The sequence below is a fragment of the Bubalus bubalis genome, chromosome 13 (genome assembly GCF_019923935.1).
Source record: "Bubalus bubalis isolate 160015118507 breed Murrah chromosome 13, NDDB_SH_1, whole genome shotgun sequence".
Lineage (NCBI taxonomy): Eukaryota > Metazoa > Chordata > Mammalia > Artiodactyla > Bovidae > Bubalus > Bubalus bubalis.
The window spans coordinates 695220-708555 of NC_059169.1; the positions used below are offsets into that span (position 1 = coordinate 695220).

At 66.6% G+C, this 13336-nt stretch overlaps 1 protein-coding gene across 17 annotated transcripts in view; it reads right to left on the minus strand.

The window, feature by feature from the left end:
- Window positions 1–13336, minus strand: part of MCF2L (MCF.2 cell line derived transforming sequence like) — an 89260-nt gene that overhangs the window by 38721 nt on the left and 37203 nt on the right. For 15 of the 17 annotated variants that reach the window (XM_045162495.1, XM_045162496.1, XM_045162494.1 and 12 more), the window contains one exon: window positions 319–402. In XM_045162495.1, the coding sequence (XP_045018430.1) occupies window positions 319–402 (84 nt within the window). Of the gene's footprint in view, window positions 1–318; window positions 403–5908; window positions 7090–13336 lie in introns of those variants that run through there. The other 2 variants (XM_045162501.1, XM_045162507.1) reach the window with 2 other exon arrangements.

Consider the following 13336-nt stretch of genomic DNA (forward strand, 5'->3'; position numbering starts at 1 on the left):
CCCGCCCCGCCCCTGCCCCATAGCCCCGCCCCGCTCATGCTCCACCCACGCCCCCTGCACTCCGCCCACGCTCCTGAGCCCCGCCCCCTGCATCCAGCTCCGCCCGTGCCCGCCCACCACACCCAGTCCCGCCCACGAGACCCGCCCCTGCACCCAGCCCCGCCCACGTCCCACGCCCCTTAGCCCCGCCCCGCCCTTAGCTCCGCCCATGCCTGAGCCCCGCCCACGCTCCTGAGCCCCGCCCCTGCACCACGCCCCGCGCCCTGCCCACTACATCCAGCCGCGCCCCGCCCCGCCCCGCCCGGCCTCGGCACTCACCTGACAGGTAAGCGAAGCGCTTCTGCAGCTGGTCCCGGATGTCGGCGGCACAGAGCGGGCTGATGTCGTGGTGCATGATCTCATCTGCGGGAGGACAGAGCAGAGGGACATGCAGTCACCGGGGACCGCCCCCCGCTCCTCGCTGGGTCAGCCCCACCGCGGACACCAAGGGGACCAGCGCTCGCAGCCCGGCAAGGGGGCTCTGCTTTCCTGTACAGAAACCCTTGTTCCTCAGCGCAGAGAGCTGTGCGCGGAGTGAGTCATCAATATTTAACGTGTGGTGTGTGTCAGAGGCACACAGAGAGGCGCAGGGATCGACACAGAGGGAGGAAGGGACAGAGAGGGACAGGCAGGCAGAAGGGAGGCCGGGGGTGCAGAGCAGGGGCCGGGGCTTAGGACGGCCCGGGACAGCTGCTCAGGGAGCAGGCCGCTTTGGTCTGCAAGTGCACAGCCATGTCCTGGAAGTGGCCTAGGCCATCCCCAAGGCCCTCACCTGCTGTCTACACAATGACTCACTGGTCAGAATGGAAACCTGGCCACCGCAGTGGGTCCAGACACACACCTGGTGCCTCACCCCTGCCAGACACTGACCCTGAGCAGGGCTCCGAGGCCGTCCACAGCCTGACGCCGATGCCTGCAAGTCCTAGACCAGGGCTGGCAGCGACCCAGTCACAGCCTGGAGGCATCGGCCAGAAACAAAGGATTAGCAAGACTCCTGGGAACGCAGACATGGACAGGGGTGTGAGGTGCTGGGGCGTCAGCGGGCGGCCACAGGGCCAGGGTGCTGGGCCCACAGGACCTGCATCTTAGTGCTTCCTGGCTGGTACCGCATGGCTGACATCCCGTGTTTGGTGTCTGAATGCCTGGGTGTCCTGGAGATTTCTCTACAGACACTCACGACTCACGCTGGTCACTGGCAAATGGCTTAAATCAGTTCTTCTATACCCGGATTAAGACACAGGCCCCTCACAGGCTGGAGATTTGGGCCACTGAGACCTTGAAGAGAGCTCAGTGGAGGTAGTGAAACGCCCTCCGCCCTCCGCGCGGCCAAGCCTCCATCCTGCAGACAGGCAGGCAGGAGCAGGGGGTGTGTTAGACACACGGCGAGTCCCAGAACCCGGCTGTTGTCTGTGGACCTGCTGCCCCCACACCGGCTGCCCTGTGACTCTGACTGGTGCAGACGAGGAGGGGGTGGGGCCATGCCCCTGGCCTGCTGGACCCACAGAGCGGGCAACACTCCAGGTCTGGATCTGAGCGGGGGTTCACGCCCATCACACTCAGGGCCGGGGCTCTGGCAGTTGGGCCGGGGCTCTGGCAGTTGGCCCGTGGCAGCTCGGGGCAATGCAGCCTCCCTGTGCACGGAAACCTCTCAGCTCTGCTTCTTTTGTGGGAGAAAAACAGCTGGAAACGATTGTGCCAAGAGAACGTGAAATGTTTCTAATTCCAGACACGGTGGAGCACGGCCATTACACTGCATTTGTTTGGAACACGCATCGGGTGTGACAGACACGCAGCTATGAGGAGGCTGGGAGGCCAGGCTTCACGCTGCCCACACTGTCTGTCGAGCATGGACCCTGGGCTCCTCGAGGCCGGCTTCTGCCACCCAGGACAGGCGTTTCACAGAGACGTTCCCTGGGGCAGCAGTTCAGGTTTCAAAGCAGGGTGGCCTGCACGCTCCATTCAGACGAACAGACACGACTCCTCCATGTTCAGTGGCCGCTGGCTGCCCTGCAGAAAGCGGAGAATCCCCGAGCAGTTTCCAGCCACCTCGAGGCCCGCGGTGTGTGTCACGTGGCCCCCCGTGGATGGCGGGTGCTGGGGGGAGACACTCACTTCTTTATCCTGCACTCGAGGGGCCTCGGGTGGTTGAGAAGGAAGTGAGCTGCTGCCTGCCCCTTCTGTGGTCTGGGACGGGAAGTGGGGTCGCCCCGCCCACTAGCTCAGGGTCAGGGTCAGGGTCAGGGGACGCCCGGCTCCTCCACAGACCTGCTCTGTGTGTGCACAGTGCCTCACAGTTAACCACCAAGCCCAGCCTTCCTGTGGCCCAGACGTGCACGGAGACTCCAGGCTGTGACTTGTCACAGGGCCGTTGAGGCAGGAGGGGTGCAGGGGGGAGGTTGGGAGGGGCTGGGCGCCTGGCGGGGGGAGGGGATGCTCAGGGCCCCCAGGCACAGAGCCTGCTGCCCGGTCAGGGGCCAGTGGGAATGGCCCCTTGCTGAGCTCACGGCTCAGCCATCCGGAGACCCAGCTCAGCTGTACACAAGGACAAAGGGGAAGGACCCCCCCGCCCTGCCCCTCGCTGGAATCTCTGCCCACAGAGCTGTCCCCTGAGTCCCGGTTGGTCTGGGCAGCATCAGAGAGTTGGTGTGGGGGTGGGGGGGGCCACCCTTTCATCTTTATACCGCTTCATCTTAACACAATCAGACTCCGGCAGCAAACTTCCTTCCTCTGGCAAACTGACTCCCGGACTCTCTTTAGGACGAGGATTTCATAACATCGCGGGCGGCCTCTGGCCCGCCCTGTCCGCGGGAAGGGCCTCTGAGTAGCTGTGTTTGCCACCCCACCTCGGGCAGGGAACACACACAGGGGCAGGGCTGGCGAGATAGAGTGGACCCTGGTAACCCTGGAAACCCACCCCAGGTGGTGGTGGCCAGGGTCAAAGGGGCCCACAGACCCAGCAGGAGCCTGGCGTTCAGCTTCGGGGGCTGGCTCCTGCCTTGCGGGTGACTTGGACCTCACCGCGAGGAGAGAGGAGGCTGAGCAGGGCTCCTTAGAAGGGGTCCGCAGCTGGCGACAGGCCCTGGGCTGCGAAGTCCACTAAGTCCATCATGAGCTGATTCCCTTCCTTGTTTACATCTGGTTGAACGTCCACACCCAAGGCTTCCGTTTGTTTTCTATCAAAATGCACCCATGATGCCCTTTCAGAGTCCAAGGTGGAGAGTCCGTGGGGGCTTCCACCCGCTCACTCAGGTGGGAGTCCCAGCTCACCAGGACCCCTCCCACCCCAGGAATGGAGGGAGCAGTGTGCCTGGGGCTTCGAGCAGCTCCGGCCTGGCCCTCAGCTAGGGTGGACCAGATCAGCTCCCCAAGTGTCCGGTCCAGCAGGAGAGACATCTCCGTGGCGACCTGTGGTCTGGTCTATGGCTCCGTGGTTAACTCTCCGGGATGCTGGAGACCTATGTTCACCGGGGCTGAGTCTGCTCTCACAGCCCACCCGGGGTATTTTTAAGGAGTTATTTGTCACTGGATTAGGTACATACAGTTCCCATCATGTATGATGCGTCGTTAACTCAGGGCACCAACAGTCTCCTGATTTCCTGATCTCAGAAAGTGAATCCTCACGTATTTTAAAATAAAAGGCCCCATATGAGAAGGTGCTCGACCAAACTCGTCCTCAGGGAAGGGCAAGCACGTGCAGGTTTGAAAACCGAAGGGCAGGGACCAACGAGGATTCGAACGTCAGCACCCCGAGCGACTGGGAAGCAGGCCGCGGGCCCTGAAGACAGTGTGTGTGGCTGAGAAGCCAGCGAGGCGTCGGGGGAGCTGAGTGTCCAAGCCACCGCCCATGTGAAGAAGGGATGCAGCAGAGCCTTGCAGGGCCGCAGGCCTGCGGGCCACACCTCAGGGAGACGTGCATCCCTGGATGAAGCAGCACATCCAGGACTGAACGTATTCTCACGGACAGATAGCGGGGTCGACGGAGGCCACGGAGAGGCTTTGGGAGCTCCAACCACCCGGTGCCGGGGCTCCAAGGGAGCATGTCGGGAGCTGGTCCTGCCCGCCCGGCCGCGGCCCAGAGGGGACGCATGAGCGGCAGGCAGGCCCTGACTGCAGAGCTCCGATGGAGGTCCTCCCGGGCAAGGCCTCCCTGGGGAGGGGTCCTGATGAAGCAGGTCCAGACCTGGGGGTGGGGTGGGACCCAGAGGAGGCCTGGTGGCCACGATGGGGGCAGTTTAAACACACGGCACTCGGAGTGCCCGGCCTGGGCGGGATGGATGGGGTGGTTCACACACACCCGCCATGTGCCCACCAAGCAAGGAGTGGGGCTGCGGGCAGGCCAGGCACGGAGGGGAGGGAAGCCCAGGCTAGCCTGGGGGCCTTGGGTGTGGGGTCCGCGCGGAGTCTGGGCGCCAGGTCTCTGCAGACCTTTCCTCACCAACAAACGTGGCTCCTCCTGGGGACCCTGCTCCGTCCCGGCCTGCCAGGCAGGGCACCACACGCAGGGACCCGCTGTCAGTCACAGCGGGCAGAGCCCGTCGGGCCGCACGAGCCGGGCCAACCTCCACCCTGGGCCTGAGGCTTGGTCCTCGCCCAAATGTGCCGTCCTTCTCCAGGCACCCCGGGCTTGTGGCATCTGCCTGATGAGTGGAAGCCACACTTAAACACACGCCCACCGGCCCGAGCCCCTGGGCCAGCATACACCAGAGACGGGAAAGACAGAGACAGGTGAGAAAGACGTGGAGAGACAGAACACACAGAGGAGAGCGACAGAGGAAGGGAAGTGGGGTGACCTGTCTGCAAAAAGCAGTCGCGAGGGGAGGGGCGGGCCCCCGGGCTGGCGGGTCCAGGGCCTCATCGAGGGAGGGGACTCACAGCGCAGGTGCCAGCGACTGTGGGAAAAGGGACGGACACTCTCTCTGGTAGGAAAACAGATTGTTTCCAGAGACTGGGGGCGAAGCCCTCCAGCCCTTGGGTCCTCCGCAGTGAAATCACGTGGGCGCCAAGGGAGGACCCAGCAGCTGGCAGGGAGCTCGCTGCCCAGGGACCGGGACTGGGGGGAGACCGCGAAGCCCTGAGCCCGAGAAGCCTGCCTTCCGGGATTCCAGCCTTGTCACCCTGACGCCGCACACTGTCACCCCGGGACGAGCGTGACACCCCCATCCACGCTGTCACTCCAGGACGAGCCCTGTGATCTGGGTGTAAATGTGATGACTGAGGTTTCTGCCCCAGACCCCCAGCATTCACCCTCTGAACCTCATCCACCAGTAAATTCACACTCGCAGTCTCCTTTTTATGAAACTGGAAACTTCAGACACCAAGGCGAGGGTGTGGCTAATTAGTTACAATTTACAAAAGACCTATTTAACGAATTACTCCTCAATCCTCAGCAGAAATACCCATTGGAAGATGAACTCACAACAAAGCCCTCCATAAGGAGCACCTTCCATCCCTAGAAACGTGACCAGGAAACCCAGGCGCCTCCGCCCAGGCCCATCTCTTTGTTCTCGGTCACCATGGGCGCGACTCTCCCTGAGCTGGGCAGGTACGGGGACGCCGGCCGCAGACCGCCCCCTGCGGCGCCCCCCTGCCCAGCCCTGCTGGTCCTGCCCCTGCTGGCAGGGAGACCCCCACCCCCAACGTCCCTGGGAACGGAACAAAGGAGCTTCCAGGCTGAGCAGCAGCTGCGCCCCAGTGCCCAGCAGGCGCTGCTCAGGATGGGGGAGAGGACGGAGACAGGAGGGGAGGGGGCCGGTGGCCCGCCCACCCAGGAGGCCCCCTGCGAGCTCGCCACCCGCCAGGCTGGGCTCCCGAGCAGGTCCTGCGTCCAGGCCCCGGGCCCCCGCCCTCGTGCACCCCTCGGCCAGCCCACCTGTGCGGGTCTTCAGGCGCAGCCAGAGCGTGGACAGGTCCCGCGACAGCAGAGAGAGGAGGCTCAGGGTCATGCTGCCGCCCGCCGGCCGCGTCAGGACGCAGCGCCCCGCCGCCCGGCACGCCCGCGCTGGGCGCACAAAGCGAGGCGGCTGGGCTCCATGCCGGCCGCCCACCCGCGGGACGAGGTCCCGGCCCTGCCCGGAGCCCGCGGTCCGCCTGCCTGCCTGTTCCGCTCGCGGCCGACAAACTGCGCTCGGCGGGGTGGTGCTCTGGTGCTCGGGCTCCCTGGGGCCGGCTCCCTCCCTGTCGCCAGTCCCAGCCCTCCCTGCGGGTCCCCAGGACCAGCGGCTCCTAAGCCTGCGGGGCGGGCCGGCCTGGGGGCTGGGACCACCAAGACCTCGCGGGGCGACCCCTCAGGTCCTCAAGAAGACCTCAGAATGAGGCAGCCCCGCCCCCCAGCCTTCCCGGGGAGTGGGGCCCGGGGGAGCTCGTTAAAGCGCAGGTTGGCTTCGCAGGTGGCGATGCTCCCGGGAGGCCCGGGGCTCCCCCCAGGACCGGGTCTCCAGCAGGAGGGACCCCAGGGGCTGAGCCCAGCCTGCAGGGCCTGGAGAGGATGGCGCTTGGGCCGGGCTAGGACCGGCTGTGGCCACACATCCTTGGGCATTGCAGCCCGTCCTTCCCATCCCGGGCATGCGGCCAACTGCGCCCGCCCAGTCTGGGCCCTGGGGCCTCAACCCCAAGTGGAGGCCCTGGAGTCCAGCCGCTTACGCCACGCGAGGCAGCGGTCACTGCACGCCAGGCGCCCCATCCACACCCCGCCTCCTGTCACATGGCTCGGGGTCTGAGCTGGTCTGAGCTGGATCGGCCCGTGTCCCCCTCTTCCTCTCTCGGCCTCCCACTCACTGGACAGGCTTTTTCCCTCAGGCTCTCACACGGGCACCCGGGGCACCGGGGCCGGGACCTTCCCTCGGAGCAGGGGCGACTCTGAGTGTCCCCCACGCCTGGCTCACATGGGCACCCGGGGCACGGGGACCAGGGACCTTCCCTTGGAGCAGGGGCGACTCTGAGCCCCCCCCGCCTGGCTCACATGGGCACCTGGGGCACCGGGGACCTTCCCTCGGAGCAGGGGCGACTCTGAGTGTCCCCTCCGCCTGGCTCACATGGGCACCCGGGGCACGGGGACCAGGGACCTTCCCTCGGAGCAGGGGCGACTCTGAGTGTCCCCCCCGCCTGGCTCACATGGGCACCCGGGGCACGGGGACCAGGGACCTTCCCTTGGAGCAGGGGCGACTCTGAGCCCCCCCTGCCTGGCTCACACGGGCACCCAGGGCACAGGGACCAGGGACCTTCCCTCGGAGCAGGGGCGACTCTGAGCCCCCCCCGCCTGGCTCACATGGGCACCTGGGGCACCGGGGACCTTCCCTCGGAGCGGGGGCGACTCTGAGTGTCCCCTCCGCCTGGCTCACATGGGCACCCGGGGCACGGGGACCAGGGACCTTCCCTTGGAGCAGGGGCGACTCTGAGCCCCCCCTGCCTGGCTCACACGGGCACCCAGGGCACAGGGACCAGGGACCTTCCCTCGGAGCAGGGGCGACTCTGAGCCCCCCACCCCCAAGCCTGGCTTACACCGCAGGCAGTTCTAGTCTCAGCACAGCCTCCAGGGTCACGATCCAACTCCTCGGAGACGCAGAGACCATGATGGCCCAAGCGCAGTCCGCTCCAGCCCGAGGGACACCTCGGGCATCCGGCCTGTGGAGTTGGTGACTGCGAGCTGGACAGCGGCTGTTCAGAGGCCTGACATGCTTTGGCGAGGTCACGCTGTTGGGGCTCCATCCCCCTCTTCTCCTGTGGCCCTTTCTTCCCGACTCCACAGCAACTGGGGCCTGACCCATGCCCTCCCGACCCTACGTCAAGGGGAAGGCCTGATCTCCAGTCACTGTCTCAGGTGGGTTGCCGCGCTGCTCACCCAGCCGCTGGGCCCAAGCTCTGGGCTCCCGGGCTCCACTGTGGGTGCCCTTCTCCAGCCCACGACACAGCATCTGTTTTTCTCGTTTCCCTCCAGGCTGTGCTTGAACGCGAGAGGCATGCCCCGCCTGCTGTCTGAGGTCCGAGACCCGCCGCCTGGGGAGACTGGTGGACAGACTCCCAACGGCCGCACTGAGCTCCACCCTGAAGGCACTACGGTGCAGTCTGCACCGAACAAGCACGTGCCCCACCCCCTTTAAAACCAGATCCCTTCGGAACTCCAGCACGGAGTTCAAGAGGAGCTGGTGGTTTGGAGGTTTCCCCTCTAAAGACACGCGATCGGTTCCTCCCGTCATCAAACGCGCAGCAGCGGCTGGCAAGGCGTGGGGTCCAGCAGGAGCACCCAGGTTCCGGGGTCCCTGGAGCAGGCTGGGGGGGCTTCCCCACAGCGGCTGCGGTTGGGGAGGCGTGAGAACAGATCCCTCTTGGTGTCTCCAGCCTGAGGACCCACGGAGCCGAGGGCCACGGGCACACCCACGGGTCCCACACCTCAGCCTTCCCCCCACAGCCATGGAGCTCTGGTCCCCGTGGTGCGAGCCTCAGGCCATCTGGCCCCGCCCCAGGATGCACCCCAGGGCTGAGCTCCGCTCCCCAGGCTCAGCTGTGCCCCAGCGCGAGCACCCACCGTGAACGCACAGAATGCATATGACGGGAGAGGACGGGGGAGCGGCCGCCCCGTACCCTTGCCCCCCTCCACGCCCCCAAAGCCCACCGGCATGGCTCTCCTCGGCCTCAGACCTCTGCACCAGCTCCTGGGTGCCCCCGGTGCCCCCCTGTGCCCCGTGACCACAGCCCCCACCACCGAGTGGGGCTGCCGCCTCCCCCTGGAAGCCTGTCAGGCTTTCCTGCTCAGTGCGGATGGTTCTAAAGCCACAGATCCGGTCCCTGCTTTTCACGACGGCCCGATGCTGTGCTCTCCAGAGGGGGCCGAGCTCGGCGTGGGAGGGCGTGCAGGCCAGCTGGGGACCAAGGGCACGCACACTTCCTGCGGTCACTGGGGCAGTTCATTAGCTAGCGCCCTGCAGATCCTCGAGGATAGCCCTGGGCCAGGGGTGACACGCCACACTGGGGAACGGCTGAGCGGGAGCCTGGGGTGGCAGCCAGATGCCCTGACGCGCGGCTTCAGGCCCTCGAGCTCACCCAGGACCTGGCACAGGGCGCCAGGGGAGAGTGTGTTTAAGGCTCAAAGGTTCTCCAAGGTGGGAGAGGGCTGGTGATTTTTCAATTACTCACAGCTTTCTGATTGACAAAGACGGCAGTTTTTTACGGCTCTGCCCAGCAGGCCACCAGCACAAGAAGCACAAGAACCAGTGGCAGGAGAGGCTGCAGAGAGTTGGGGACAAGCCCAGATGGTGGGAGAGGAGCTGGAGGCTGACCGCAGGCCTAGGGGGTGGGCAGGGGGCAGGGGGCCAGGGGGGCTCGGGGAGGGCAGGGGCAGGGCAGAACCTCTGTTCCCGAGGGGAAGGGTGTCCAGCACCCCGACTGCCCTGCAGGAGCTCCCTTAGCTGGAAGGCATTGCGGGCAGGGACCTGACTGTGAACAGGGTGTGTTGTTTGAGAAAACAGCATCCACGTCACAAAGCGCGTTCAGCACACGGTGTAGACGCGCCGCGCTCTGAGCACACGGCGTAGATGCGCCACGCTCTGAGCACACGGCGTAGACGGAGCCACGCTCTGAGCACACGGCGTAGACGGAGCCGCGCTCTGAGCACACGGCGTAGACGGAGCCGCGCTCTGAGCACACGGCGTAGACGGAGCCGCACTCTGAGCAGTGTTCGGGCCGCCCTGGTGCACCCGCCTCCCTCCCTGGCGGTCCGCCACAGTCACAGACACTCGGCGTTAATCCTTCCCTGTCCAGGGGCGCAAGACAAGCGGGGCAAGGACGGTCTCCCATGCGCGAGACAGCCCTCCCGGAACCCCATGAGAACATCCGGAGGTGTGACTTTATAGCCGGATCCAGGCCCTGGAAGGTGCAGGGCCCCGAGCAGCCTCAGGCAGCCACCCTCTGCAGCCACACCTGCTGGGAGGGAGGGGCCGTCGCTGACTCACTCAGCCTCCTGTTTGCTGAGGCCTCGCCACCTGGCCCTGGAGCATCGTCATGGCGACCTGTGCGGCAGGTGTCCCGGCTCTGCAAAGCCTCCCTAGGGCTCCTCATCCTCGCCCGGCCCAGCGGGCCCCTCCCCTCCACATTCACGTCCCCTCCTTCCCCCCGGGTCCCCCTCCTGGGTCCTCCCGTCCCTCTGAGGCTCTGTGGTCCTCAAGCCCGGGTCGCCCCCTCTTGGGGGAAGGTCCCCAGCTCTGTCCCGTCCGCTTGGCTCAGAGCCGAATGCGTGCTCCCAGCCCCAAGCTCACCCACGGCCACGGGATGAGAAACAGGCTTCCCGGAGTGACGGCAGGCCCTGAGGGGCCAGCCCGAGCTGTGGTCCTCTCCGCTGCCCGTCACATCCCCAGCCCCCAGGCTTCCCCTCGAGCTCCCGCCATGAACTGGGCAGTGAGACCCTGGGCCGGGTGTGCTGGGCCCCCTCATGGGCCATGTGCCACCAGCGCTCGGGGGACCCGCGCTGGGGCATCAGCAGCAGCACGGGGTCCCAGGAAAGCTCTCAGTTCACATGGGCGCCGCAGTCCACGCACGCACTCAGGAGCCTGGGCCGACAGCCCAGGCGGAGGCCAGCTCCCTCGGGGGACACCCCCACTGCCCCTCCCTCGTCTTGGCTCATCGTCTGTCGGGGTCCAGCCTGGCCCCGGCTCCTTGTGGTCCTTCCCCAGGGCTTTCCGATGGCTCTGGTTTTGTCTGGAGCCTGGACTCCAGTCTGCCGCCCACCCACCCTCCACGGATGCCCGGCAGGCCCTCAGCACTGTTCGTGAGCTCCAGACCCTCAGAAGGGCAGACCCCTCCTCACCTGCACCCGAGGCGGCTTAGCCCCCCGGCCCCGAGTCCACGGGGAGCCCGAGATGACAGCCCGCGGTCTGTGGTCGAGTTGCAGATGGCCACCATGGGGCCGCGCTCCAGGACCCAAGGCCCTTTCGGGGAAGGGAGTGGGCTCGCTGCTGTTGTGGCTGGAGCTGCCCAGCCAATGGCCACCTCTCTGCGCCCTGGGCCCCCCCTGCCTGCCTCGTCTGCAGCTAGAATGGCCACACCAGATCCCTTGACGGCGATGAGCACACACACCCCAGACACCCGCCTCCTGTGCTGCGGGGATCACGGGTGGAGGGCACGCGCCTGGGGGTGCGGGCTCGGCACGTCCGACCTCGGCCTGCGGGGGTCAAGTGCAAGGGTTCAGGGAGGCCTGACTGCCTCGTGGGCAGTGAAGACAGGGGCCCATGAAGTCGGAGCGAAGCACAGCCCCCCAGCATCCATGACGAGCCGTGCTCAGAGCCTGCCAGGACGAGCCCCCACGGCCCCAGGGCAGGCGCTTCTTCCCGCTCTCTGGTGCCCCTTCCTTCTGACTACAGCCTGATTCTGGCGTCCGGTCACCCACCTGTCCAGCACACACCCAGCCCCGGAGCCCCCGGGGCCCGGACCCCGCCAGCCCCGGCGCCATGCTGCCTGTCCTGAACACCCCTGGGTCCCGCGGCTGACTGCCCCTCTGCATCCCGCATCCCCGCATCTTCCACAGACGTCCTCCCTTCCCAACAGCAGCCAGGACGGCCAGGCTCGCCCACCGAGGGGCCAGACACGGCCGAGGGAACTGCTCGGCCCTCACTTCCGCCCTGGCCTGTGTTTCTCACGTGCGTGGAGTCACACAGGGGGCGCCCGGCTGCTTAGATGGGAGGCGGAATGAGGCAGCTCGCCCTCCCGTGGGCTGCAGGGCAGACGTGCTGCCCGCGGGGCTGTGGGCAGGCCCGGGCGCCCCCACCCGCCTCCCCAAGCTACGCAGGAAGCCTCTCCCAGCAGATTGGAAAAACAGACACGGGAGCAGATAGCATCGCTGCCTCGTGGGCGGGGCGGGACAGTGTTTATCCGGCTCCCACTCTCGCAGCTCGGGAACAACGCTCTGCTTGTTCTGCACAAGCCGCGGCCTGGACAGAGCGCAGGGAGGGCCGCCTCCCTGAAGATCAACGCCCTGGCGCTTCACGCACGGCAATTCCGGGCGCGCAGGGGCAGACGCAGGGCACAGCAAACACGGCTGGGCCTGGGCTCCGTCAACCACCGCCCAGCAAGGACGCCCGTGGGCCCCAGATACCCCTGGGGCTCGGCCTGTGGGCAGCAGGTGTGGGGACTCAGAGGGCTGCCCGGGCCCTGAGGAAAGTCTCCCCGACACACACACACACCTGGAATCACCAAGGAGCTTTTGTTGTGGGATCTGGGGTGGGGGGTGACTGGACCACGGTGGCCTCGGGAATTCTGGACGCTAAAGGTGACCGAGCTGGCTTGTTCCCTTAAAGCACAGCGGGACCCTGGGCACGGGCCTGCAGGAAGGCGGACTGCACCGGGATGCAGGGGACACCAAACCAGGCCTGGGTGTGCCCGCGGAGCTGGCGCAGTTTCAAGGGGGTGGTGGCTCAGAGGCACGGTGGGAGGCGCTGAGCTGTGGAGACATGCACCCCTGGGCCCCCGGGCAGGGCAGTCTGCAGAACCAGGGGGGTGGCACCAGGGGAGGGCGCCCAGGGCCCCTCAGACCCGCACGGGGGAGGAGACGACCCTCGAGGAGAAGACCCTGGGAGGGCGGCCTGCACGCCATTCACTTAAAGCCGTCCCGCCTTCCCGTCAGGGCCTCGGGCAGTCCACAGCTCCCAGCTCCCCGCTGCGGGGACGCAGGATGGGGAGGGCTCGGTCCAGGTGGGTGGCCGCAGCCGCTGATTTTTTTTGCTTTCTGGCTGCATGTGAGGCAGGCAGGATCTTAGTTGCTCAGCCAGGGGTCAACCCCGGCCCCTGCAGTGGAAGTACAGACTCTTAACCACTGGACCGCCGGGGAAGCCCCCTGGGAACATCTCTTACCTTTGTGCTAAAAATGTAACCACGGCTATAACTAAACTCACTTGGCGGCTTGGGCCAAATGCTCTGTGCTCAGAAGGGACGCCTGATTCTTCCGGGGGGGGAGGAGGGGGCGAGGTCCTGGATGTGACGTCTCGGTGGGAGGAGACAGGGTCTGGACTCGAGAGAGGACAGGCGGGACGTGCTGGACATTGCCTGGGCACCGGGACCGGGGGCACCTGGGGCCGGGGGGCTTCCCGGTCTGCCCCGGGCCCGGGGGGGACCCCCGCCGTCTGCCGCCCCCAACTCACTGGTCCTGCACGCCCCCAGCAGCCCCTGGGGGCCCTCTGCTCTGTCCCCCCAGCTTGGGTGCCCCCGAGCTGGCGGGCAGGACGCGGAGGCCTAAGCGGAGGTGCCCACACTGGGCCGGGGGCGCGGACCCTCTTCCCTCCTGGAGCCCCGGGCAGAGACGCGCGTGAGCAGGCGG